General features: G+C 61.1%; 2 protein-coding genes across 4 annotated transcripts; one reads left to right on the top strand and one right to left on the bottom strand.

Moving 5' to 3' along the window:
- Positions 1-4: 4 nt before the first annotated feature.
- TREX2 (three prime repair exonuclease 2) lies at positions 5-2,278 on the top strand. Of its 2 annotated transcripts, none has more exons than XM_047764104.1 (2): positions 5-713; positions 1,266-2,278. In XM_047764104.1, the coding sequence occupies exon 2, from the start codon at positions 1,298-1,300 to the stop codon at positions 2,006-2,008; it is 711 nt and encodes a 236-aa protein (XP_047620060.1). In that variant the 5' UTR covers positions 5-713; positions 1,266-1,297; the 3' UTR covers positions 2,009-2,278. The 2 variants fall into 2 exon arrangements, with proteins under 2 accessions (XP_047620060.1, XP_047620059.1); XM_047764103.1 differs by having other exon boundaries at positions 7-713; positions 1,263-2,278.
- A 10,487-nt stretch (positions 2,279-12,765) lies between these two features.
- On the bottom strand, positions 12,766-21,210 carry ZFP92 (ZFP92 zinc finger protein). Of its 2 annotated transcripts, XM_047764078.1 has the most exons (5): positions 20,802-21,210; positions 16,110-16,160; positions 15,812-15,938; positions 14,790-14,891; positions 12,766-14,491 (listed from the first exon to the last, which is right to left on the bottom strand). In XM_047764078.1, the coding sequence occupies exons 2-5, from the start codon at positions 16,140-16,142 to the stop codon at positions 13,275-13,277; spliced, it is 1,479 nt and encodes a 492-aa protein (XP_047620034.1). In that variant the 5' UTR covers positions 16,143-16,160; positions 20,802-21,210; the 3' UTR covers positions 12,766-13,274. The 2 variants fall into 2 exon arrangements, with proteins under 2 accessions (XP_047620034.1, XP_047620035.1); XM_047764079.1 differs by lacking the exon at positions 14,790-14,891.
- Between the last annotated feature and the right edge of the window lie 643 nt (positions 21,211-21,853).

The following is a 21,853-nucleotide window of genomic DNA, read 5'->3' as shown; positions in this document are numbered from 1 at the left end:
GGCCGGGGACCGAACCTGTGTCCTGGTGCTGCAGAGGTATTGCCAATCTCGTTGCGCCACAGCGGGAACTTCAAACCCTCCCTTGACTGAGCCAGTGGGGAAGGCCTTGGAGCCCAGGGCCGCCCCCACCTCTGCCGCTCACGGTGCCTCCGCGGCCTCGCCCCCGCCCTTCCCTGGCGGCCTCTGCTGAGGGCCCTTTAGGCGTCAGGGGTCCCTGTCCCGGGGAAACAGGGCATCTCCCGTCCTGGTGAAAGATGAGCCCGAGGCACCCCCGACCCTGGCACTGGGGCCGGACCGAGGCCCGTCTGTCCAGCTCCCTCCAGCCTCCGCGGGGGATGCTCTCTGTCCGCCCGGCCCAGCTGCTGCGCCAGCCTGGCACGCTCCAGGCAGGGCTGGCCCGAGGGCTTGGGCTTCCTCCTGCGCCTGTGACGACACACTCCAGCCTGCACTGTGCTCCTTGCTCGTCTCGTCGGCAGCCTGTGTGGGGCCCCGGAGCCGGCTTTTCAGTGTGTGAACACGGGGCGTGTGTCCCAGTGGCTGCGAGCGAGCGAGGGGGCGGTGAGCCGGCCGCGCAGGTCCTGCGGCCTCAGGCCTCCTCGTTGCCCAACAGGCGGCGGGGGGCGGGCCCCGGCCGCAGATTAAAGGCCGCCTGGAGCGGCCCGTGCAGAGACAGGTGCCCAGCAGCCCAGGAAGCCGGCCCGCGCCCGCCCCAGGTAAGCCAGCTCGGTGGGGTTGGCAAGGATGGCGGCAGGGGGCCCGGAGGCAGGTGGAGGTCGGGTTGGGACCAGCACCTGTGCCAGAGAGGAGGCCAAGCCGGGAGGCTGGGGATGCCGGGAGGGCCCTGCTGCTCGGCAGCCGATGCTCCTGCCCTGGTGACATGGACCTGGCGCCCTCTTCTTGCCCATGTATCTGGAGGCAAGGGGCAGAGGACTCGGGGCCGGGGGCTGGGCCCATTGGGCCTTCCTTTTGCCGTGTACTCGCTGGCAGCAGTGGGGTGGTCAGGGAGGGACGGAGGGACACAACAGAGGACGCACCGGGCCCTGGAAGCCGTCATCCTGGACAGAAGTAACAGGTCCTGGTCGCTGCGCCCCTGCTCTGGACGCCCCTTAGCAGTCTCCCTGGGTGGGGTCTTAGGAGCGGCTCCTCGGGCCTCAAGTGATCCCAGAAGGGCCAGAGCCTCGGCCGCAGTCACGGCCGTGGGTGGCAGGGTCCAGGCGCCCCATGTTGCTGGCCCTCAGGTTTTGTGCCTCTTGCTCTGGCAGCAGGAGGCTTCGCCGTCCCTGTGAGAACGTCAACCATGGCCGAGGCGCCTCGGGCTGAGACCTTCGTCTTTCTGGACCTGGAAGCCACTGGGCTCCCCAGCGTAGACCCCGAGATCGCCGAGATCTCCCTGTTTGCCGTCCACCGCTCCTCGCTGGAGAACCCGGAGCGGGATGAGTCCGGCGCCCCCGTGCTGCCCCGGGTCCTGGACAAGCTCACGCTCTGCATGAGCCCGGAGCACCCCTTCACCGCCAAGGCCAGTGAGATCACCGGCCTGAGCAGCGAGGGCCTGGCCAGGTGCCGGAAGGCCGGCTTCGACGGCGCGGTGGTGCGGACGCTGCAGGCCTTCCTGAGCCGCCAGGAGGGCCCCGTGTGCCTCGTGGCCCACAACGGCTTCGACTACGACTTCCCCTTGCTGCGCACGGAGCTCTGGCGCCTGGGCGCCCGCCTGCCCCAGGACACTGTCTGCCTGGACACGCTGCCGGCGCTGCGGAGCCTGGATCGTGCCCACAGCCACGGCACCCGGGCCCAGGGTCGCAAGGGTTACAGCCTGGGCAGCCTCTTCCGCCGCTACTTCCAGGCAGAGCCCAGCGCAGCGCACTCGGCCGAGGGCGACGTGCACACCCTGCTCCTGGTCTTCCTGCACCGCGCCGCTGAGCTGCTCACCTGGGCCGACGAGCAGGCCCTCAGCTGGGCCCAGGTTGAGCCCATGTACGTGCCGCACGATGGCCCGGGCCTCGAGGCCTGAGCCAGGGGCCCGGTGACGCTGCCACCCAGGGCAATGAGGCCTGCTCCCTGCAGCACAGGCACCTCGTGTCCCGCAGCTGGCACCGGACCAGTGCCTCGCTCCCGAGCGTTCTCTCAGCTGGGCAGCCGGGCCCCGTGCACCTGCTGGGCTTTCCCCAGGCTGCAGCCGGACTGGCCTCGCAGCCCTGGAGCCTCCCCACCGCCCAAGCTCTGGTGGAGTTTGCCGCACCCACGCCTCCCCCATCTTTCAATAAACATCGGCGACAACTGCTCACCGGCTGCCTTTCTGGTCGCCCCCTCCTCGCACCCGGGCCTGTGTCTGTGGTGCTCACAGCCTGGTCTCCTCCTGTTTCCTGTTAGCGCCCCTCCCTGTGTTGTCACCCAGAGGCCCAAGACAGAGCGAGCAGGGCCGTAGGGACATCTCTGTGGCCGGGATCTGTGTCAGGGAGACGGAGCGAAGAGGGAGCTGTAGCTTCTCAGCACTGGGAGCTGAGCCTGCCGCCCAGGGCAAAGCCCCCCACCCCAGAGCCTCTGTCCCCCTCCTTGAGGGGCAGCAGGGTGACAGGATATGATAGGTAGCAGAAGGCAGAGCGGAAGGGTGCGGCACAGGGTGCTGGGGGAATGGCCTGAAACGCGCGAGTCAAGTGTGAGTGTGGGGGGCAGCATGTGGCCTAAGGCTGCTCGGCACTGGGTGACCTGGGGCACGCAGGAGAGGTGGCTGGCTGGCACACTGAGGACAGCGTCTAGGAAGGAGTCTGTCCTGGGCCCCGTGTCCCTCGTGGCGTGGTCTGAGCTTGGTCCGGAGGCTGCTCTGTGCGGAGGGCAGCATCTCCGAAGCCGACTCAGCGGGGGAGCTGGCTAACCTGCCTCTGGGGTCCCGCTTATGTCACCAAAGGATGGGGCAGGGCAGGGCCAGGATGTCCGGGAGGGCAGGTGAGAAGGGTGGGGTGGCCACACCCCAGAGTGACTCGCAGGAGCCAAGCCTTGAGCCCTGAGCCAGCAGGGCCAACCGGGAACCCTAAGTAGGTCAGAGTGACTAGAGCCCGCAGTGTGCGAGGTGGCAGAGACGGGGGGCCAGAACTCGGGTTCTAAGCAGGGGAGAGGAAAAGTCGGTTTAGGTTTTTAGGATCCCTCGCAGGCCTGGAGGAGGGGATAGCCGTGCAGGCCGCTGAGAGCCAGGGCGCCAGGGGCCGGGCCGGGGAGGGTGCACTGCTGGGCTTCCCGAGGACGGTGCCCACCTGGGGCGCGGCCTGGGCAGGCAGACGCTGAAAGAGGGGGCACCCTACAGAGCCCCAGGGCCCAAGCCGCGCCACCGCGTCACCGAGCAGGGGATGCCGAGGGGGCCTCTCCAGGGTGCGCAGGTCGACCGACCGGCTGATCTGTGGCCCCTGCGGCCGCCGCAGCGCCGTCTTGCATTTGGGGCCCTCTTCCTTTTCGCTTCGCCCTCAGCACTCCTGGCACTCCTGGCCTCACAGCGGCCTGGCCTCGGGTGCTTTGTTTTAGTATAATTCAAGGGGAAATTTATATAATGTAATTTTAATACTTTTTTTGGGTCTTTTTGTTGTTGTTGTTGTTGTTGTTGTTGTTGCTATTTCTTGGGCCGCTCCCGCGGCATATGGAGGTTCCCAGGCTAGGGGTCGAATCGGAGCTGTAGCCACCGGCCTACGCCAGAGCCACAGCAACGCGGGATCCAAGCCGCGTCTGCCACCTACACCACAGCTCACGGCAACGCCGGATCCCAACCCACTGAGCAAGGGCAGGGACCGAACCCGCAACCTCATCGTTCCTAGTCTGGTTTGTTAACCACTGCGCCACGATGGGAACTCCTATATAATGTAATTTTAAATAACGGTGCTGTTTAATCATTACCTCCGGAACTTTTAACAGCGACCCTCCTGAGAGTTGGGGAGAAGGGGGCAGGAGGTTTCAGACGCTGCTGGTGGGGCTGGAAGATGCGACCAGCACTTAGACAAGCAGTTGCGCCACGTCTTACGATGGTCGGCAACCCCTCCCGTGATGAGCGAATGACGCCCCTCCGGGTACTTATTCACGTGTTCACACAAAGGCACCCCTGCTCGTGCCTGCAGTGTTCTTCGCCGCCCCAGGTCCCCAGGTCAGTGGGGTGGGAGGGGCTGCGCCATACCCTGAGTCCTTGAGACCCCGAATTTCTCGGGGACTCAGCAACGCCACCGCGTAATGGGGCCAGACCCAGAGAATGAGCTCCACCTGCCCCTCGTCAAGAAGCGTCCTTAGGTACCGTCCCAAGTTATTTGAGCATTTGGCCTCTGGGGTGGGAGGAACTGTGTCTCAGCCCAAAAAAGATATGTTGGAGTCCTAACGCCCCACATCTCAGCATACGAACCTTGACTGGAGACCAGGTATTCGGAGGGGTGATAGTTAGAAAGCAAAGCAGAGACAAATGTCTGATAGCAAACCCACAGGGTGCAGGACAAGCTCCCTCGGGGCCACACTGCAGCCTTTGAGCGCCTGGGTTATTCCAGCCAAAAGGAAACGGGTGTACGGGCGCATTCCACCCCAGGTTCTGCGGGCTCCCCTCGGAAATGCCGGAGTGAAGAGTCACAGTTCGGTCCAAAGGCCGACGGCTGGAGGCCGAACTCCTTCCTCTTCCGACGGCCTCAGTATTTTGGTCAGAAGGCTGTCAGCCCGCTGGCTGCAGTGCACCCACGTTGTGCAGAGCGACCCCTTTCCCGAGGCCTCGTCTGCTTCCCCTGCTGGGTGAGGGACCACGGCTGGGAACGGGAGCCCCTGGCCTGCAGACGTCCCCCACGTTCCAGCTGCCGGAGTTGGGCAGGGGGCTGGCCCACTTGGGTCCTCTCACTTTGGTCAACGAAGAGGGATGCCTGCCACCGAGCCGTCAGCCACCACAGCCACCCTGAGCGGACCCTGGCTCTAGGGAGTTTGGATGCAGATCAAGGAAAGAATTTCTTTTTTTTTTTTTTTTTTAAAATGATTTTTGTTTTTTCCCTTATAGTTGGTTTACAGAGGTCTGTCCATTTTCTACTGTACAGCAAAGTGACCAGTCACACACACACACACACACACACACACACACACACACACACACACACATTCTTTTTCTCACATTATCCTCCCTCGTGTGTAGACGAGGGGTGAGCTCTGACTGTCAGCACAGTCCCGGGAGGGCAGGGTGGGGCCCAGGCCTCAGATCCACGTCCTGCCCACCCAGAGTCCTCGCCACAAAAGTGGGAAAGCAAATGGCTTGGCGAGTGAATAAGCACGAAACGCAACGGCCAGAAGGGAAGCCCAGCATTTGGCCCGCCAGGCAGGACCTCCCAAGAAGGCCCATCCGGTCCAGGGCCGGTTCCCCTGCGCTGGGGAACTGCCCGTATCCTAAGGGCGATGATGGGAGCGAGGGTACCTTCCCGGAGGGTTGCATTTCGGAGGTGGCTCGGGCCCTTCAGAAGAGCCTTCTCGGGCTGCGAGGCTGGCCGGAGGCCTCTCTGCGAAGCTTTATGTGCATGTCCAAGGGCCAGGGCCGGATTGACAAGGGGAGGTGACTCCCGAGTGCTCTACAGGGAGGCAGGGCAGAAAGGTGAGGAGGAGGAGCCCGGAGGGAGGACGGCAGGTGACAGTGGCTGGGAAGGAAGGGCCGGTGGGCCCCGCGGAGGGAGGCGGGAGGGGGAGGCTGGGAGCTCCGGGATCGGGCGGGCCGGTAGGAGGCTGCACGCGGACTTCACGGCCGGGTCCCCTGCGGACACCTCACAGGCCCTCTGCCCGCGCTCTCCCTGACCCCGGCGGCTCGGGTGTGCGAGGCATTTCACCGGCCCGCCGGCACGTCAGGTTAAGAACCTGGAAGTCCTGCTGGTGGAGCAAGAGCATCACTGACCTTCCCCCCGACATGTGCCCATTCTGGCTGGGCCCTGAGCAGGGCCCGGCAGTCGGGAGGGAGCCTCGGCTCTTGGCGATGTGCTCGGACTCCGGCGTTGGGGGGCCTGGGTGCTGGGCCCTGCCCCCGCCCGTCCCGTGCCTCGACTCGGTGACGTGCAGAAGGTACCCCCCAGGCTGCCCTCAGCTTGCTCATCTGTAAAACGGGCATGTCCTCTTCTGGGCGTGGCCTCTGAGCCCCACACGGTGCCTCCGCCTGCCGCCCCTGCCGCTGGGCTCCAGCCACAAGCACAGCGAGCACGTTCCTGTGTGTACAGGCCAAATGGGGGTTCCCCAAAGATGGGTCCCCATCCTCATGCCTGGACCCCGCGAACGGGACCTTGTTTGGAGAAAGGGTCTCTGCAGATAGAATGATGACACACCTTGAGGTGAGGTCACCCTGCTTCAGCTGGGTGGCCTTCAGGTCGGGGGATGGGTGTCCTTACAGGAGACAGAAGGAGGAGGCTCCTCAAGGCGGGCCTGGTGTCTCCCCCGGGTGGGCCTGGGGACTGAAACGAAGGCTCTTTTCACCCTCACGACAGGGAAGGAAGCGAGGGACACGGCATCCGAGGGAAGAAAGTGCCGCCCCCCCCCCCCACCCCCCAGGACAGTCTGAGCAGCCGAGAACCCAGCCTGGGTCTCCGGCTGCTAAATCTCCCAAAGCAGGACTTTGCACTGTTCTCCTCTTGTAAAACAGCCTGGAGAAAAGTGAATCTACTTTGCTGTGGCTTTGGGAAAGCCAGCGGGGTTCCCTGGAGCCTGGGGGACAGAGGTGACTGGAGTGCAAAGAGCTCGGGGCTGGGGGGCGCGGGATCGGGGCAAAGCATTGATCCGCTTCCAGCAGCGAGGCCTCGGACAGCTCCGCTCTGACCCAGCCTCGCTTTCCTCGCCCGGGAACGGGGCTCGGGGTGGCACTGGGGGTCCCTCGGAAGGCCAGCTTCTGTGCCCAGACACCCCTTGTACGGACTCCTGGCCACATCTTCGAAGACAAACTCTTTCCAAACAAGCTCCGGTTCGGGGCGTGAGGGCTGGGGCGTGAACACGGCTTCTGCGGGGAGGGCCCAGTTCAATCTCCACCACCACCCGGTAGCCGTGCCGGCTTTCTGCTCTGGGGGTAAGACGCCAATTGTTTTTAGCCTCAGGTGACAAATCATGACACCCCCGTCCCCTGCTTTCCTAGCCTCTTCTCTTTCAGCTAAGAGTGCCCATGGGATGGACTTCTGGCTGAGACCCCAGTGGAAGTCGACTGGGCAAGTTTTAGGGGAAATTGTTGCTTTCTTTATAAAAGGAGACAGACACAGTCATCCTTCCCCTCCTTTCTATCCTTGGATGCATATGCGATGGCTGGAGCTTCAGCAGCCATTCCTGTGATCATGAGGAAACACAAAGCTAATTAGAGGGATGCCAGGCCCTCCGGTGCTCTACTGCCGAGCTCATGCCAACATGATGCCTTATGTGAGACAATGAAACCTCTGATTATTTCCCCGCCACAGTCAGGTTTCCTAGCACTTTGTGGTCACCTCCCACCCACCTGCATAATCTGAGGGAATAACCATGCTGTCTTCTACACGAGTGTTGAGTTGCTGCAAAGCTACTCTGCTTCTCCACCCTCTCCGGTGCCCCCCTCCCCCTCCTTTCACCCTGATCCCACTTAAGTGGCCCGAATAGGGAAGGAAAGTATATGACATATTAAGCGAAAGGTATTTTCGCTGGAAAAGGACAAAAAATCAATTCGATTCTAGTTCTTCCTTGTTTCGATTTGATTCTGTCTTTCTATTAGAAGTCTTTGCCAGAAAAGGTTTTAAAAAATCCGGCAACGGTGATTGGTAAGTTCTCAGAACTGTGAACACAGGACATGCAGCTCTGCTTTGTACTGTGGTCCAGGCCATTTGCAAACGTGGGCTGAGTCTACAAGGGCGTCAAGGACTAAGCACACGCTCCTGAGTCGCCCTCATCCTCACATCCCAGCACACAGTAAACGTCCAGCACGCGTCCTTGGAAGGAACAAGTGATGACACGTGGTTACCAAGGATGCCTCAAACAATAACCTCAACATGAAACAACAACCGCGTGTAGGGATAAATCCAACAACACCTGCCTGGACAGTGAAGCCACAGTCCACTGCCCGGAGGGATTCGCCAAGGTCCTCAGATGAAGGGCTGCGTTCACGGAATGAAAGGCTCAGCTCTGATCAGATGTCAGTTCTCCCCCAAACCATCTACAGATTCAATGCCACTCCAGTCAAAATGCCAACTGTTTTTTTTTCCCTGCGTAGAAATTGACAAGGTGGTCTGAAACTCACATGGAAATGAAGACACTTAGGCTACAGACAAAACAATTTTGAAAAAGAATCATGTCAGAGGCTCACATGACTTGTTAGAAAGCCAGAGAAATCAAAAGTGTGACATTGGCATAAAGACTGACAAGCCAAGTGGTGGAGCGCCCCAAAGAGTCCAGAAGTAGACTCGCACACACGGCCAACTGATTTTGACAGATGTGCCGAGGCGTTTCAATTGGGGAACAGATCACCTTTTTAGCAGATGGGTCCAAAAAAACCTGAATATTCGCACAGAAAAAAATGAATTGTGAATTGATGTCACACCGTACACAGAACTTAACTCAATGGATCATCGAGCTAAGGGTCAAAGCTAAGACTATAAACTTCTATAAGAAACAGAAGATTGGGAGTTCCCTGGTGGCCTAGCAGTTAAGGATTCAGCCCTGTCCTTGCTGTGGCTCAAGTTGGAGCCCTGGCCCAGGAATTTCTGCAGGAAAGAAAACAAAGGATCAAATCTTTAATGACTCTGCTTTGCACTCTTTGTATCATAGCTAAGAAATCTTTGCAAAACTCAAGATCGAGCCACTTCTGGAGTTCCCATGTGGCACAGCAGGTTAAGGATCCAGTACTGTCGCTGCAGGAACTGGAGTTGTTGCTGTGGCACGGGTTCGATCTCCAGCCTGGGAACTTACACATGCCATGGATGCAGCCGAAAAAAAAAAAAAAAAAAAAAAGAGCCAACCACTTCTGCTTGTCAAAAAAGTTATGAAAATGGAAAGGCAAAGCCACAGTCTCAGAGATAATATTAGCAAAACGTATCTGACAAAGGCCTTATATCTAGAACCCTTACAATTAAATAATAAGACAACCCAATTAGCAACATGGGCAAAAGAGTTAAACAGACAGATCACCCTGGAAGATACGTGAGAGGCCGGCGAGGACATAAAAATTGCTCGATGATATTAATCACCGGGGAAATCAAAACCACAACGAGATGCTGCTGGAATCAAAAAGATGGACAACGAACAGGGTTGGGGGCACATGGGAAAGCAGACCCCTCGCACACCACTGTGGGGATGCAGCGCGGTGCTGCTGCTTTGGAAAAGTTTCGTAGTTCCCCCACCACCCAGCAATTCCACTCCCGGCTGCGTAAGGAAAACATCAGTCCACACCAAAACTTGCACACGCATGTTCATAGCAGCTTTATTTGTGACTGTGGGGATTGGGGCGGGGGGGGGGGTCAGAAAGGAGGGAGCACCGGCAGCACAGGCTGGTTTTTGGGGGGACGGATCTGTGTTCATCAGCTTCACTGCTGGGATGGCTTTACAGGTGCACACATGACAAAAACGCATCCAATTGTCCACTTTAAAGATACACAGTTGCTTGTATGCCTATTCTTCCTCTCTAAGGCTGTCAAAAAAGATGAAGAATCAGGAAGCTTCAAATCCTGGCGGCCCCTGCGTGTGAAGTCACAGACACAAGGGCGGGGGGGGGGGGAGGTGCTGGCATGAGAGGAAAGCAGCTAGGTACCAAGGCAAGTGGGGGTTCCTGGGGGTGTCAGCGGGGGCTGCTCATGTCAGTGCATCGTGCCTGGCGGACGGCTGCCGTCCCTTCCCGCAGGTCGACACCCTACGAGCATCAGAACCGTCCAGATGCCTCTAGAAGTCATCATTTGCATCCACTTCTTCACTTCCTTGATCTTAGAATCATTCTTTTGTGTTTAAAAAAATTGTTCCTCTTCAGGAACCAGCCAGAGACCAAACTTCTCCGTCTGGCATCTGGCTCTCCACAAGCACGTTCTGATGACCTCTTAGCCCATGACTGCCCTCCAGAAAGCCTTCTGCCCTCCTGGGCTTCCCGAACGCACCCCCACCTCCCCGTCCTTCCCACCAGCCCGCCGGAAGCCCCCTGACCTCGACTTCCTGGCTCGAGAGCTCACATGCTACTTAACTCCACATACAACTTTGTCACACACACACCAAGCCTGTCACACTTGGCTCCCTAACAAGGCACAGACTCAGCATCGCACGTCCCCCAGGCTGGGTGGTGTGGGGGGGGTTGAAGAGGTGGGGTCCCCGCCTGTTCTGAATGGTTCACGGGGAGTCACTGCTGGTACCCTGCTGTCCCCAGCATGTCTTTGTTTAAGGTGCCTGGCGGCCTTGCAGAGCAAGGCAGAGCAAGTCTTGCAGACAGTCGAAGCGAAGGTTCTAAGACACCGCTCATGCTGTGCTTTGCAGGGGACTGATGTTGCCCTCTGCCCTCCTGGTCTTGGAGCCGCAGTGTCCCCGTGGCCTTGGGTTCCTGCCTTCCCTTTGCAAGCAGCCAAGGGGCGCCCAGACCTGCTGTCTAGGGTTCCCACGCCCATCTGAGACCGTTCACCGCACCGCTAGCAGCTACTTGAACCCGTCGGGAGAGGCCGTCTCCGCCAGAGGGCCCCGTTCGAAGCCAACACCCGAACTGTCCTTATCTGTTTGCATCCAAAGGCAACGCGTTCCCTCAGGACAGTGTACCAGTGCCGTGAAGATGCGGCCACAGCGCTTAAACAGCTCTTAAAGAGCATCCAAAGTTTCAAAGGGCAAATGATGCGCTCAGGGTGGCCAGCGTCTCACGCCCAGAGGTGTGAGGCTGGCTTCCAGGGACGGCGCTGGAGGCGGGGAGCCTGGAAAGCGGGCGGGAAGTCCGAAATAGCTTCAGCTTTTGCACTCCAGGTGTCCGCCACAGAGCAAGTGTGGGCCACCATGCAGGTCCCCAGCCAGCCAGCTGGGACCCCGATTTCAAGGCACCATAAGGCAAGCATCCTCTCCGGATGCTCTCTGGCTGATTCCAGGCAATACCCGTTCAGTTCCTGTGGCACACGTGACCAATGACCGGTTCTAAGGGAAAACAATACTTCACATGGCATCAGAGTCAACGTCTAATGGAGAGGAGCGAGATTAGACTGCGAATGGACAACCAAAAGATGCAGGACTATCATAAACGAGTTAGGGAGTTTCCTAGTAGCTCAACGGGTTAAGGACCTGGTGGTGTCACTGCTATGGCTCGAGTCCCTGCTGTGGCACAGGTCCCACTCCTGGCTGGGGAAGTTCCACACGCTGCTCGTGAGGCCAAAAAAATTGAGTTGGCTCATCCAGTAGAACCAATGGGAGGACGCTATGCTGGGGACAGACAAGTCTTTTTCATTAAAATCTGGCTACTGCCTGGCCCGTCGTCACGCAGTCACTCACTTACTCCAGCAATAGAAATGCACAGCAGAGCGCACGGAACCACGGCCTTCCCCGGCCCATTATGTAACGACAGTTGCCCCGATCCTGGGCAGGCCGGGGCTGAAGAAAAACCAGAATGGAGCCCAAGCAAAGGGCCTCAGGCCACTGGCCCCGACCCTGCGTGGGGATCCATCCTGCCACCCTCGCAAAGATGGCCTGCACCTCGCATGAACACGCGCTTCCCGGCAACCTCGCCACGGAATCCAAAGACACCACCCTAACACGAGGTCAGGGTGGACTGCGGCCTAGACCTTGAGTTCAGCGTGCTAAGGGAGCAACACTCATTTCGCAAGGATTCACGACGTGCCAAGCACTGGGCTCAGAGCAGAACACGACACGCAGAGCAGAAGGAGGCTATGAGATGAGAGCAGGTTGCTACAACTCTAGAACTTTCCGTAAGCCACAAGTGTGTAACTGTAATACATCTAAATGAAGCATCTACATCTATATACAGTTTTCATACGCTCACCTCTCTGCATCTCTCTCTCACGTCTGGAGTTGTCCTAGCAGCTGTGTTTCCAGGCTGTCCAACAGGGAGTGTGCCCGCTTCTCAGAGGCTCCGTGCGGGGCCTCTGGCAAACCCGCCCTTGCCTGCCCTGGGGTGGGGGGGAGCCCAGCCCAGCCCAGCCCAGCCCGTGTGTGACAGAGCCGGGCCCCCCGGAAAAGGGCCCCGAAGGAGGTGGCGAGCCAACCAGGGCGCTGGGCTGAGGACAGCATGGGGCAGAACTCCTGGCCCCAGCTCTAGGGACAGCCTCGGACTTGCCAGCCCACACCTCCCCCGCCTGAGGCCTTCCCAGAGGGGTGGAGGGGTTCTCACTTAAGGAGTGAGTCCCTGACACTCCCACATGGCAAAAACCTCTGTCTTGGACGCGTGCATCACTCTGAACGCAAACACATTGAAGCCGGCGGAACCTCTAAGAGTTCGAGGAATGTCCCGTGAAAGCGAGCGGGGGAGGGGAGCCACTACCAGGCTCTGTGCAAATTCCTAACCCGTCCTGCTTTCCTCCAGGGGCGGCCGCTGGAGGGAAGCAGCTAAGCCGGAAGCTTTAGGCACTGAGGGCGGGGAGCAGGGGCGAGGCCGGCGTGGCCTCCGGCGGGCCGGGTCTGAAGGCAGCGGGTGGGCGGGGAGGAGGCCAAAGGCGGCAGGGCCCTGCGGGGGGACCAGAGCGGAAGGGCCCCTGTCTGGGGGAGGAGAAGCCGACGGTGCCCAGGCCTCCCCCTCTCCGCGGGGCCCAGGCCCGCCATCCCCCCGGATCCCCTGAGCTCTGCGAGGATGGGGCCCGGGTGCTGCTCCTCCGAGAAGCAGCGGGGGGGGGGGGGGGGGGGCGGGGGGCGGCGCCGCCGGGAGGCCCAAGGACCGAAGGCCTGCGAAGAGGACGGGCCGCGGCTCAGCGACAGCAGGGCGGCCTGCGCCTTCCCTCTCGGGCTGGCGATGCTGCGGGAGCGGGAGCGGGAGCAGGAGCCAGATGCCCGAGCCCTTTCCCATTCCCCTTCTGGATGACTTTTAGGGGACGGCGCCGTCAAGCCAAGCCGGCAGCGGAGCCCCCGACGTTGAATTCTCTCAAGTCAAGGACTAAAGTGCTTTCAGTGTCTTCTCCCTGGAAACGCTAACAAGTCTGGGGCGACGCGAAGACCCCACGAGGGGAGGGGGCCCGCTCCTCCCTCCCTCAAGGCACCGCTCCCTCCCGCCCACGGCCCCACTGGCAGCAGCTCCACGGCGGGGGCAATCCCGCCCGCGCGCAGCCCCGGGAGCCGCCCCCGGCGCCGTCTCTGGGCCTCGGCGGCCGCATCGACGACCACGGGGAGGGGCGGGAGGCGCCTCACTTGGGACCGGGCCTCCCGCGCGACACCCCGGCCGCCGGCGCCGGGGGCGGCGTCTGGCCGCGCTTCTCGTCCTCGGGGCGGGGCTCCGCGGCGGCTCCCCGGTCGGACGGGCCGGCCGCCTGCGGGAGCTTCCTGGAGGCGCGCGCTTTGGGGTTCCCCTGGGAGGCCTTGTCGCCGCGGTCGCGCCGGCGCTCCAGGAGGACCGAGCCGCTGCGGAAGGCCCTCCCGCAGTCGCCCCGTTCGTGGGGCCTCTCCTCGCTGTGCACCGCCTGGTGCTTGAAGAGGTTGGACCGGCGGCTGAAGGTCTTGCCGCACTCGCTGCACTCGTAGGGCTTCTCGCCGCTGTGCACCCGCCGGTGCTGGCTGAGGCCCGAGCGCCCCCGGAAGGCCTTCCCGCACTCCTTGCACTCAAAGGGCCGCTCCCCGCTGTGGATGCGCTGGTGGTGGATGAGCTGGGAGATGCCCTTGAAGGCCTTCGGGCACTGGCTGCAGGTGTAGGGCTTCTCGCCGCTGTGGGTGCGCTGGTGCTCGATGAGGTTGGAGCTCCTGCTGAAGGCCTTGCCGCACTCGCCGCAGGCGTAGGGCCGCTCGCCGCTGTGGATGCGCTGGTGCTCCAGGAGCGCGAAGCTGCGCCGGAAGAGCTTCCCGCACTCGCCGCAGGCGAACGGCTTCTCGCCGCTGTGGATGATCTGGTGCTTGATGAGGTTGGAGCTGCGCGTGAAGGTCTTGCCGCACTCGCCGCAGGCGTAGGGCTTCTCGCCGCTGTGGATGCGCTGGTGCTCCAGGAGCGCGAAGCTGCGCCGGAAGAGCTTCCCGCACTCGCCGCACTCGTAGGGCTTCTCGCCGCTGTGGATGATCCGGTGCTTGATGAGGTTGGAGCTCCGGCTGAAGGATTTCCCGCACTGCTGACACAGGAACCGCTTCTCGGCGCCTTTGGAGCCCTGCTGCCTTGGAACCGGATCCTGCCTACCGCCGCGGCCGCTTGCCTGCGGCTCTCTGCCCGCCCCCGAGTGGCTGCTCCGGCCTTTCTCTCTGGGGTCGCCACCCCTGCCCGCACCTGTCTGTGGACGAGAGGTATGTTTCCACCGGTGCTCAGGTGCTTCCTGCGGCCGCCGGGCCACCTGGCCCTTGCTGCCACCCTGACCGTCGGCCCCCGCCGGGTCTTTGGGGCCATCTTTCTGCTGTGAGGTCGTCTTGCTCTTCGTCTTGTCACCTGTAAAGACAGAGAGCACCAACCAGTGTCACGCCCTCCCTGGGTCTCTAGTTGGGTTTGTCCTTCACCCTCACCCTCGCTCCAAGGCCGAGAAGAGCTGAATCGGGAGCGGAGGACCGCGCAGAAGCAGCAAGATGACTGTCAGCAGAAGGCGGGCAAGGGGAAGGGGGCGGCCATGAGTTGGACATAGCAGAGCTGGCATGAGACGGGCACTCCATGGGAGAGGTGAACCTGGCACGAAAGAGCATGTCCCACCCAAGGTGGCCACGCCACCCTCCCGTGGGGCACCGCCACTCACCTGCCTGCATCCCCGCGGCGGCCCCCATCCTGTGGCTGGCCACCCAGGGCCCCTCCCCGCGCTCTAGCTGGGAGACCAGGTGAGGCTTGGAGAATGAAAACCCTGTCCGTGGAAATGAAGCAGGTTAGTCACCCCAGCCTGAGTGTCTCCAGGAAGGGAGAGTGACGAACTCTCTAGAAAGTGCCTCTGGGAAGGTCCAGAGCAAGGGCAGAATCGCTCTAAGGAAGCAGGCGCTCTGGGCGTACTGGGGCCAGGCGTACACAGCGAGTCTTAAGTGGGTGGTGATTCGGCCAAGAGGGGAAGGATGTGATTATTGGGCCCGCAGGGTTGGGGGATATGGGGGATCGGTGCGGAGCCCCGGAAGGGCAGAGCCGAAGGGCTGCCTGCGTCCCGAAAGCCAAAGCCCCTGTTTCACCATCAAATCGAGCAGATGCCTCTGTTCCTTACGCCAGACTCCACGGAGGCATCCCGGACTCCCGTGGGAAGCCCAGGTGAGGGTGAGAAACAACCGCGGGGAAGAGGCCAGTCTCCCTCCGTGGGCCTGGATGACTAGTGAGATCTCTGGCGTCTAAGAGAAGAAGTGGAACAAATGGGTGACGTGCAACCCCGAAGGCAGGGGGTGCGGCGTGGAGGCTGTCCCTGCGCTCTCCTGACCTCTCCACGCGGGGAACCCGGCCCCGGGCCTCCGCAAGGAACAGATGCGTCTAAACTCTGTAACGTGAAACGAATGTAAAAGGCAACCTTGCTAACAATAAAATTAAGTATAAATCAGTGCATGTAAATATTCGAGGACAATTTGCATCTATCTTTTGGGTAAAAGAGGTCTCGTTAAAGTGTGATTTTATATGCAAAATAAATTGACGGGGGCCCAAACCATTCAGCTAAAACCTGGGCTAAAGCGGAGCGCCATGATGGGGCAGCGCATTTATTCTTGGACTCACAGTAACCAACAAGCAAAGAAACTCAGAGATAAACCGGGTTCAGAGACAGAGAGGGGGCCTGGCTGTGTTCGGGGTCCTTACCCAGCGACACCAAGTGGCGGTAGTTTTCCAGCATCACTTGCTTGTAGAGCATCCTTTGTCTGAGATCCAGAAGCTTCCATTCTGTCTTGGTGAAGTACACGGACACGTCCTCAAAAGATACTGGCACCTAAAACGAGCCATTCCCGAGGCTACAGGGGAATTCGCCCCTGTGGGTCCTGGGATGAGCTGGCAGGGACTAAGCATGGGGTGGGGGGCGGGGGGCTGAGAGCTCAGCAAGGGCGGCGGCTGCTGGGAGAGGTGCCGGGCGAGGGGCCCCCGCAGTCGGGGCCCCACTCACCTTGGGTCTGGCCGTCAGGAGCATGGCTGCCATCGCTGGGGCGCCGGGCTGCTGCGGAGAGAGGACGGGGCCCATGTGAGCTGCGGCCCCACGCTGGGCCGGGCCTCGGCCGGAAAGGCCCCCTTCACAGCCGGTGGGGGACAGGACCTCAGCATCTCTCTTTTGGGGATGCAATTCAACTTGTAGCACTTTCCCAAACAGCTTCTGTCCTCTCTCCTCACCAGACAGGACTCCGTCTCTCCTCGTTCGAGATCTGCCTGGCTGGGCTTTGGGGGAGTCTGTTTCTTCTTCTTCTTTTTTTTTTCTTTTTAGGGTCACACCCGCGGCATATGGAGGTTCCCAGGCTAGGGGTCCCCTTGGAGCTGTAGCCGCCAACCTACACCACAGCCACAGCAACACCAGGTCCTTAACCCACTAAGTGAGGCCAGGGATCGAACCCGCAACCTCATGGCTACCAGTTCGGTTTGTAACCAGTTTCTTCTTGTTCTCATTTCCTTCTTCTCTCAGCCCTCTTCCCACGCGGCCAGCACCCTGACGCCCCTCCAAGGTCAGACGTCTCAAAGAAAAAGTCCAACACACACACCACCTTCCCTAGTAAACAGACTTGCTCTCGAGGCAAGAGAGCCAGCGAGCTTGTGGGACGCATAGCAGAGGGCCCCACGATCGCTGGGGGAGCAGGCTGCTCTCTGGCGGGGTAGGGTTCTGGCTGCGGGCTGGGGTGGGTGAAGAGAAAGCAGACCAAGGGCACGGCCTGCATCGGGCCCTCAGGCTCGCTCCTCGCTCCGCGTACCTGGTGCTGAAAACCGCAAGTGGGGATGGGGGGTGCAGCGGAGCAGCCGGGCAGGGGCGGGGGGTGGGGGGAGGGGGGTGGGGAGCAGGCCCCCAGCTTGTTTGTGTCCCAGGAGCATTTAAATCGCCTCCAAGGGAGTTCCCGTCGTGGCTCAGCGGTAATGAACCCGCATCCTCAATCCATGAGGATGTGGGTTCGATCCCTGGCCTCACTTAGTGGGTTAAGGATCCAGTGTTGCCATGAGTTTCGGTGTAGGTGGCAGACATGGCTCGGATTCGGTGTTGCTGTGGCTGTGGTGTAGGCCGCCAGCTGCAACTCAGATGCGGCCCCTCGCCTGGGAACTTCCATATGCTGCGGGTGCGGCCCTAAAAAGACAAAAAAAAAAAAAAAAAAAAAAAACAAACCAAACCAACCCCACTGGACCAGACCAGAGTAAATAAATAAAGGTGTGTCTGATGGAGTTTATGCTCTTAAGAGAAAGAGAGAGAGAGAGAGAATCCCTTCAGGTCCAAAAGACACCAAAACCATCAAGGGAAAGGCTGATGGGGGGCGGGGCATCCACGCGATGTCAGGACGTGTCCCCCATTTAACTGCTGATCACACGAGTGCAAGCAAACCTAGTGGTGCCACAGAGGGTCTGCTCTTGCTGAAGCTGCACCTGATTCTAAGGCAGCCTTGGGACCCGGTGTCCAGTTTACAGAGGACCTTGGGGACAGAGGGACCAGTTAAAGACACCACGAGGAAGCAGCCATCCTTTTTTTTTTTTTTTTGTCTTTTTGCCTTTTCTAGGGCCGCTCCCACGGCATATGAAGGTTCTCAGGCTAGGGGTCGAATCGGAGCTGTACCACAGCCACAGCACACCACAGCCACAGCAACGCGGGATCCAAGCCTTGTCTGCGACCTACACAAGAGCTCACGGCTATGCTAGATCCTTAACCCACTGAGCGAGGCCAGGGACCGAACCCGCAACCTCATGGTTCCTAGTCAGATTCGTTAACCACTGAGCCACGACAGGAACTCCACAAGACTCCTTTTCAAGAGACGCACATGGAATCATTTGGGGAGAGAATGGCATGCGAAGTTACTTTAAAATATTTCAACAAAACCAAAAGAAAGCGAGAGGGAGGGAGGGAGAGAGAAACAAGCAAATAAGGCAAGCTGGCGCTGGAGACCACTGTCCCCGCTGGGAGGTGGGCCCTGGGCTTCGTAGACCACGCTCCCTGCTGGGCTGTTTGCTGGGCAGCGTTCACAATTAAAAGGGAGAATAGTCTGGTGGTTTCTCAGTAAGTAAACAGTTATCCTCTGACCCAGCAATTCCGTTCCTGGGTATGTGCTCAAAAGAATTGAAAACAGGTGTTCATACAGACACTTGTCCAGCCCGAATGTGGAAACAAGCCAAGGGGCCATCGATGGAAGAATGGGCTCTCCAAACCATCGGCTCTATGCACGATGGAATATTATTTGGCCGCGAAGAGGAATGCACTACTGACCCACGCTACCACGTGGATGATGCTGGAGACGTGATGCTAAGTGAAAAAAGCCAGACACACGAAGGGCCACAAGAGCTTTCCTGACCTAGATTTCAAGTTATGACTAAAACCCCCTTTTTTTCAGGGCTTCTCAGTTCACTGAGCTCCTACCCCGCCTCCCTCCCTTATGAGGGTCCGTCATTCCAGGGCCGCGAGACCCACCCCCATCTTTAAATCTTATGAGGCCTAAGATATGACCAGAGAGAGGGCAGATGGGTGGGTGCCCGGGGCTGGGACTGGGTGTGGGGGCTGCGTGACTGCTCCACGAAGACGGCGTTTCTTTTTGGGGTGATAAAAATATTTTGGAAATAGCCAGTGGTGATGGTTGCACAGCGTTGCAAGGATACCTAATGTCACTTGTTTCCCTGGGACACCCTGGCAGTCACTGGGGGACCCACACCAGCTGAAGGGATAGGGGAGAATTCGGAAAATAACAAGGGTTTTCAGACCACCATCGGATTGTTCTGGAACACATCGCAAGCCTATTTGTTCCCTATCACGACTGCACTGCCAGGTCACCATCCATTTTGAAAAACACAGAGAAGAAACACACCAGGGACAGGGTTCGACGTAGCCAGGGACCGGACTGAAGTTTTGCAGCCCAAGGCGCGTGGGAGGCGCCAGCAGGCAGGGCGGCCACACACAGCGGTGTCCAGCCTGGAGAGCCAGTGCCCCGCGCAGCGGGATTCGAAATCGCGGAGAGAGACGCAGCCCCCCTGGGTGGCAATGGCCGCCGTCCCGAGCAGGAACTTTAGGAAAGACACAGAAGGAGCCTGCGAACCGGACAGCGGCTTTTTCTGAGACTCTTTGACGTCGCGGGGCCTCCAGAGCGGAGGCGGAGCTGAAGGATGATGCTAGGCCCCAGGGCTCAGGTTTCCCCAAGACAGGACGCTGGGCATGCAGGGGCCCTCGGCTAGTGGCAAGTGGGGGAAGAAGCTGGGGAGGCCCCGGAACCCGGGTAAGAGTGTGGCCCCTCCAGGGCTGGTGCACCCGACAGAAGAACAGACCTCCAGCCCGCGTTGCGGGGCGTCCTGGCGGGAGGAGGGCAGCGGGACAGGGAGGCGATGCTGCCAACCCAAACGAAGCATGGCCCCCAAGGGGAGAAGCAGCCAGTGGGCTTCAGCGCTGATGCCTTCGGAAGACCACGAGATGGGGCTATTTCCCCAGAAAAAGAAAACAAACAAACAAACACCCGCAGGACAGGCATCAGTAGGGCCCCTCAGACCGATCGGGAACTGGGGAGGGACACGGACACGCGGGGCCACTAGGGGTGGGCTCCTTCTTTCCTGGTGCAACTTCCTCTGTGGTTTGGCAACTCAAGACCCCAGATGCCTTCTTCCGGGCAGCCTTCCTCGAGAGCTGTGTCACCTGCCACCTGTCTGGTGGAAAGGCCCGAGGCCCTGGGGCCTGGGGAGCCCAGCCGCAGCTCAGAGCCCAGCTCTGGCCTGGGAGCTGCCCCCCCCCCCCCCGGCTCAGCCCAGGGTTGTCCGTGCTGCCTGCCCCCACCAAGCCCTCTGACAAGCAACCCTGCCACCCGCGTCTCCAGGCCCTGCCTGGGGCGGGGGTGGGGGAGGGCACAGGGCTGACCTGGACAGAAAGAGGCCACCTCCTGGCGGACTTCTTCCCTGCTCGCAGCCCTTGTTCAGCTGCCTGTCTCACTCAGTGCAGCCCAGGCGGTCCGAGCTGACCTTGGCTTCCTCTGCTCCCCTGCTGCGGCCACACGGGCCTCCCAGCTCTTCCTCCCGCACACCAGGCCACCCCTGCACTGGCACGGGCTGTTCCTTCTGCCCGCAGCGCTCTCTCACCTCCTTCAAGTTGTGAGAAACGTGGCCTTCTAGCCACAGCGCTGAAACCCGAAGCGCCCCCCCCCCCAAGCTCTATCTCCTTCCCCTCACGGGCACTTGGCCCCAGCTCACATACTCTACAATTCTGAATTGAAAACGTCTGCTGTTTACTGCGCGTCCTGCCACTCAAACTGGAGCTGGAGCCAGGTTTTGCCGTTTTGTGCCCAGACAGTGTACCTCCAGTGCCAGGAGCAGCCTGGCCCACAGGGGTGCTGGCACCTACCTGTTGGACTGGCGGGCTGTCAGAGCCCGCGCTGCAGCGCAGCCCCACACACCTCCCCGCTCCGCTCAACAGAACCTCTCTCGCCCTTGGGTCCTTCCATCCGGCCCTTGGCACCCTCTTCTAGTGCCTTCTCCTGGCGTGCTGGTCCCCGCGGACACCCCGCATCACCAAGGGACACAACCCCTACCCCTGAGCCCCGCAGGGGCACGTCCAGGACCCTCAGGGCCCGTTCCTGCAGGCGGTTCGCCGGGCGGCCCTGGGCAGGGGTGCCGCGACCTCACGCAGAGGCGCAAGATCCAAACTTACCAGGCGGCTTGGCGACAGGATGCTCTCTTGCCAGCCCCAGAATCAGCGGCGCACCGCGGTCAGGAGAGAAACTGGGAAACGCGGGGCTGCCTTTCCCCGGCGCCCAGGAAGGGGGCAGCCCCGAGGGCCGGTCAGCCGCGCTCCCCGCTCGCCACCGCGTCCCCCGCCACCTGCCGAGACGGGGATGGGGGGGGGGCCCTCGGGGCTGTCCGTCCCTCCTCCCGACCCCCGCCCCGGCCCCCTGTCAGGCCCGAGGCCAAGGCTGCCGCCTCCGAGAAGCCCTCCGGGGCGGCGCCCCAGAGAGGCGGCGGGGCTCCCGGCCGGCTCTCGACCTCGCTCCCGGGCGCCGCGGGGGAGGCACCTTCTGCGCCGCCGCCCGTCCGTCCAGCGCCCGACGAGCGGGCTGGGGCGCGGGCGGGGCCGGGGCGGCGGCGGCGGCGTGGGAACGGGGCGCGGGGTGGGGGGGGCACGGAGCATGCGCGGCGCGACGAGAGGGAGGCCCGGCCCCCGCGCCCCGCCTGGCGCGCCCCACGGGGGTTCTGGCCTGGCTCCCTGCGAACCCCGGGGCGCTTCCGCTTTCGGTCTGGGCTGCATCTAGGGCTCCGGGTCTCGGGGGTCAGTGCACCGCTCTCCCCCAAGGGGACAGGGGAGGGGCAGGGTTGCCCGCGCACCTCCCATGGGTCAGACCCTGAGCTTTACGTCCAGTCCATCCGTTCATCGCCCATCCACCTGGGACCCGCAGGATCCCTGCGGGGCAGCCAGGGCCAAGTGGCCCAGCTGAGCCTCACCGCCTGTCCCCCGCCCTCCGCCCCCCTCCAGGAAGGGATCAGCCCATGTGAGCCAGGAGGGCAAAGATGAGAAAGTGGGGGGGGCCGTGAGGAGGGCTTTGGGGGAGGGCGGTGTCCAGACAGGTGGAGAAGGACGAGTGACAAGCCCCTGGGTTGGTCGTTCCCTCGGTCCTCCCATGTACCGGTCAAGCCGGCCTGCAGGGTGGGCATTGGGGCTGAAATCCAGGGCTGACTCTGCACCGCACCCCGTGACAGGGATGAGTT

Source organism: Phacochoerus africanus, chromosome X (genome assembly GCF_016906955.1).
Source record: "Phacochoerus africanus isolate WHEZ1 chromosome X, ROS_Pafr_v1, whole genome shotgun sequence".
Lineage (NCBI taxonomy): Eukaryota > Metazoa > Chordata > Mammalia > Artiodactyla > Suidae > Phacochoerus > Phacochoerus africanus.
Note: the sequence above shows the minus strand (reverse complement) of the source record. Positions and strands in the feature narration are given on the sequence as shown.

Excerpts from the sequence above, each read along its gene's own strand:
- ZFP92 (XM_047764078.1), bottom strand. The coding sequence starts at position 16,142 with ATGGCAGCCATGCTCCTGACGGCCAGACCCAAG. Across the intron at positions 14,892-15,811 it reads CCGCCACTTGGTGTCGCTGG|GGTTTTCATTCTCCAAGCCT; the intron begins GTAAGGACCCCG and ends TTCCACGGACAG. Across the intron at positions 14,492-14,789 it reads CGCCGCGGGGATGCAGGCAG|GTGACAAGACGAAGAGCAAG; the intron begins GTGAGTGGCGGT and ends CTGTCTTTACAG.
- TREX2 (XM_047764104.1), top strand. The coding sequence starts at position 1,298 with ATGGCCGAGGCGCCTCGGGCTGAGACCTTCGTCTTTCTGGACCTGGAA.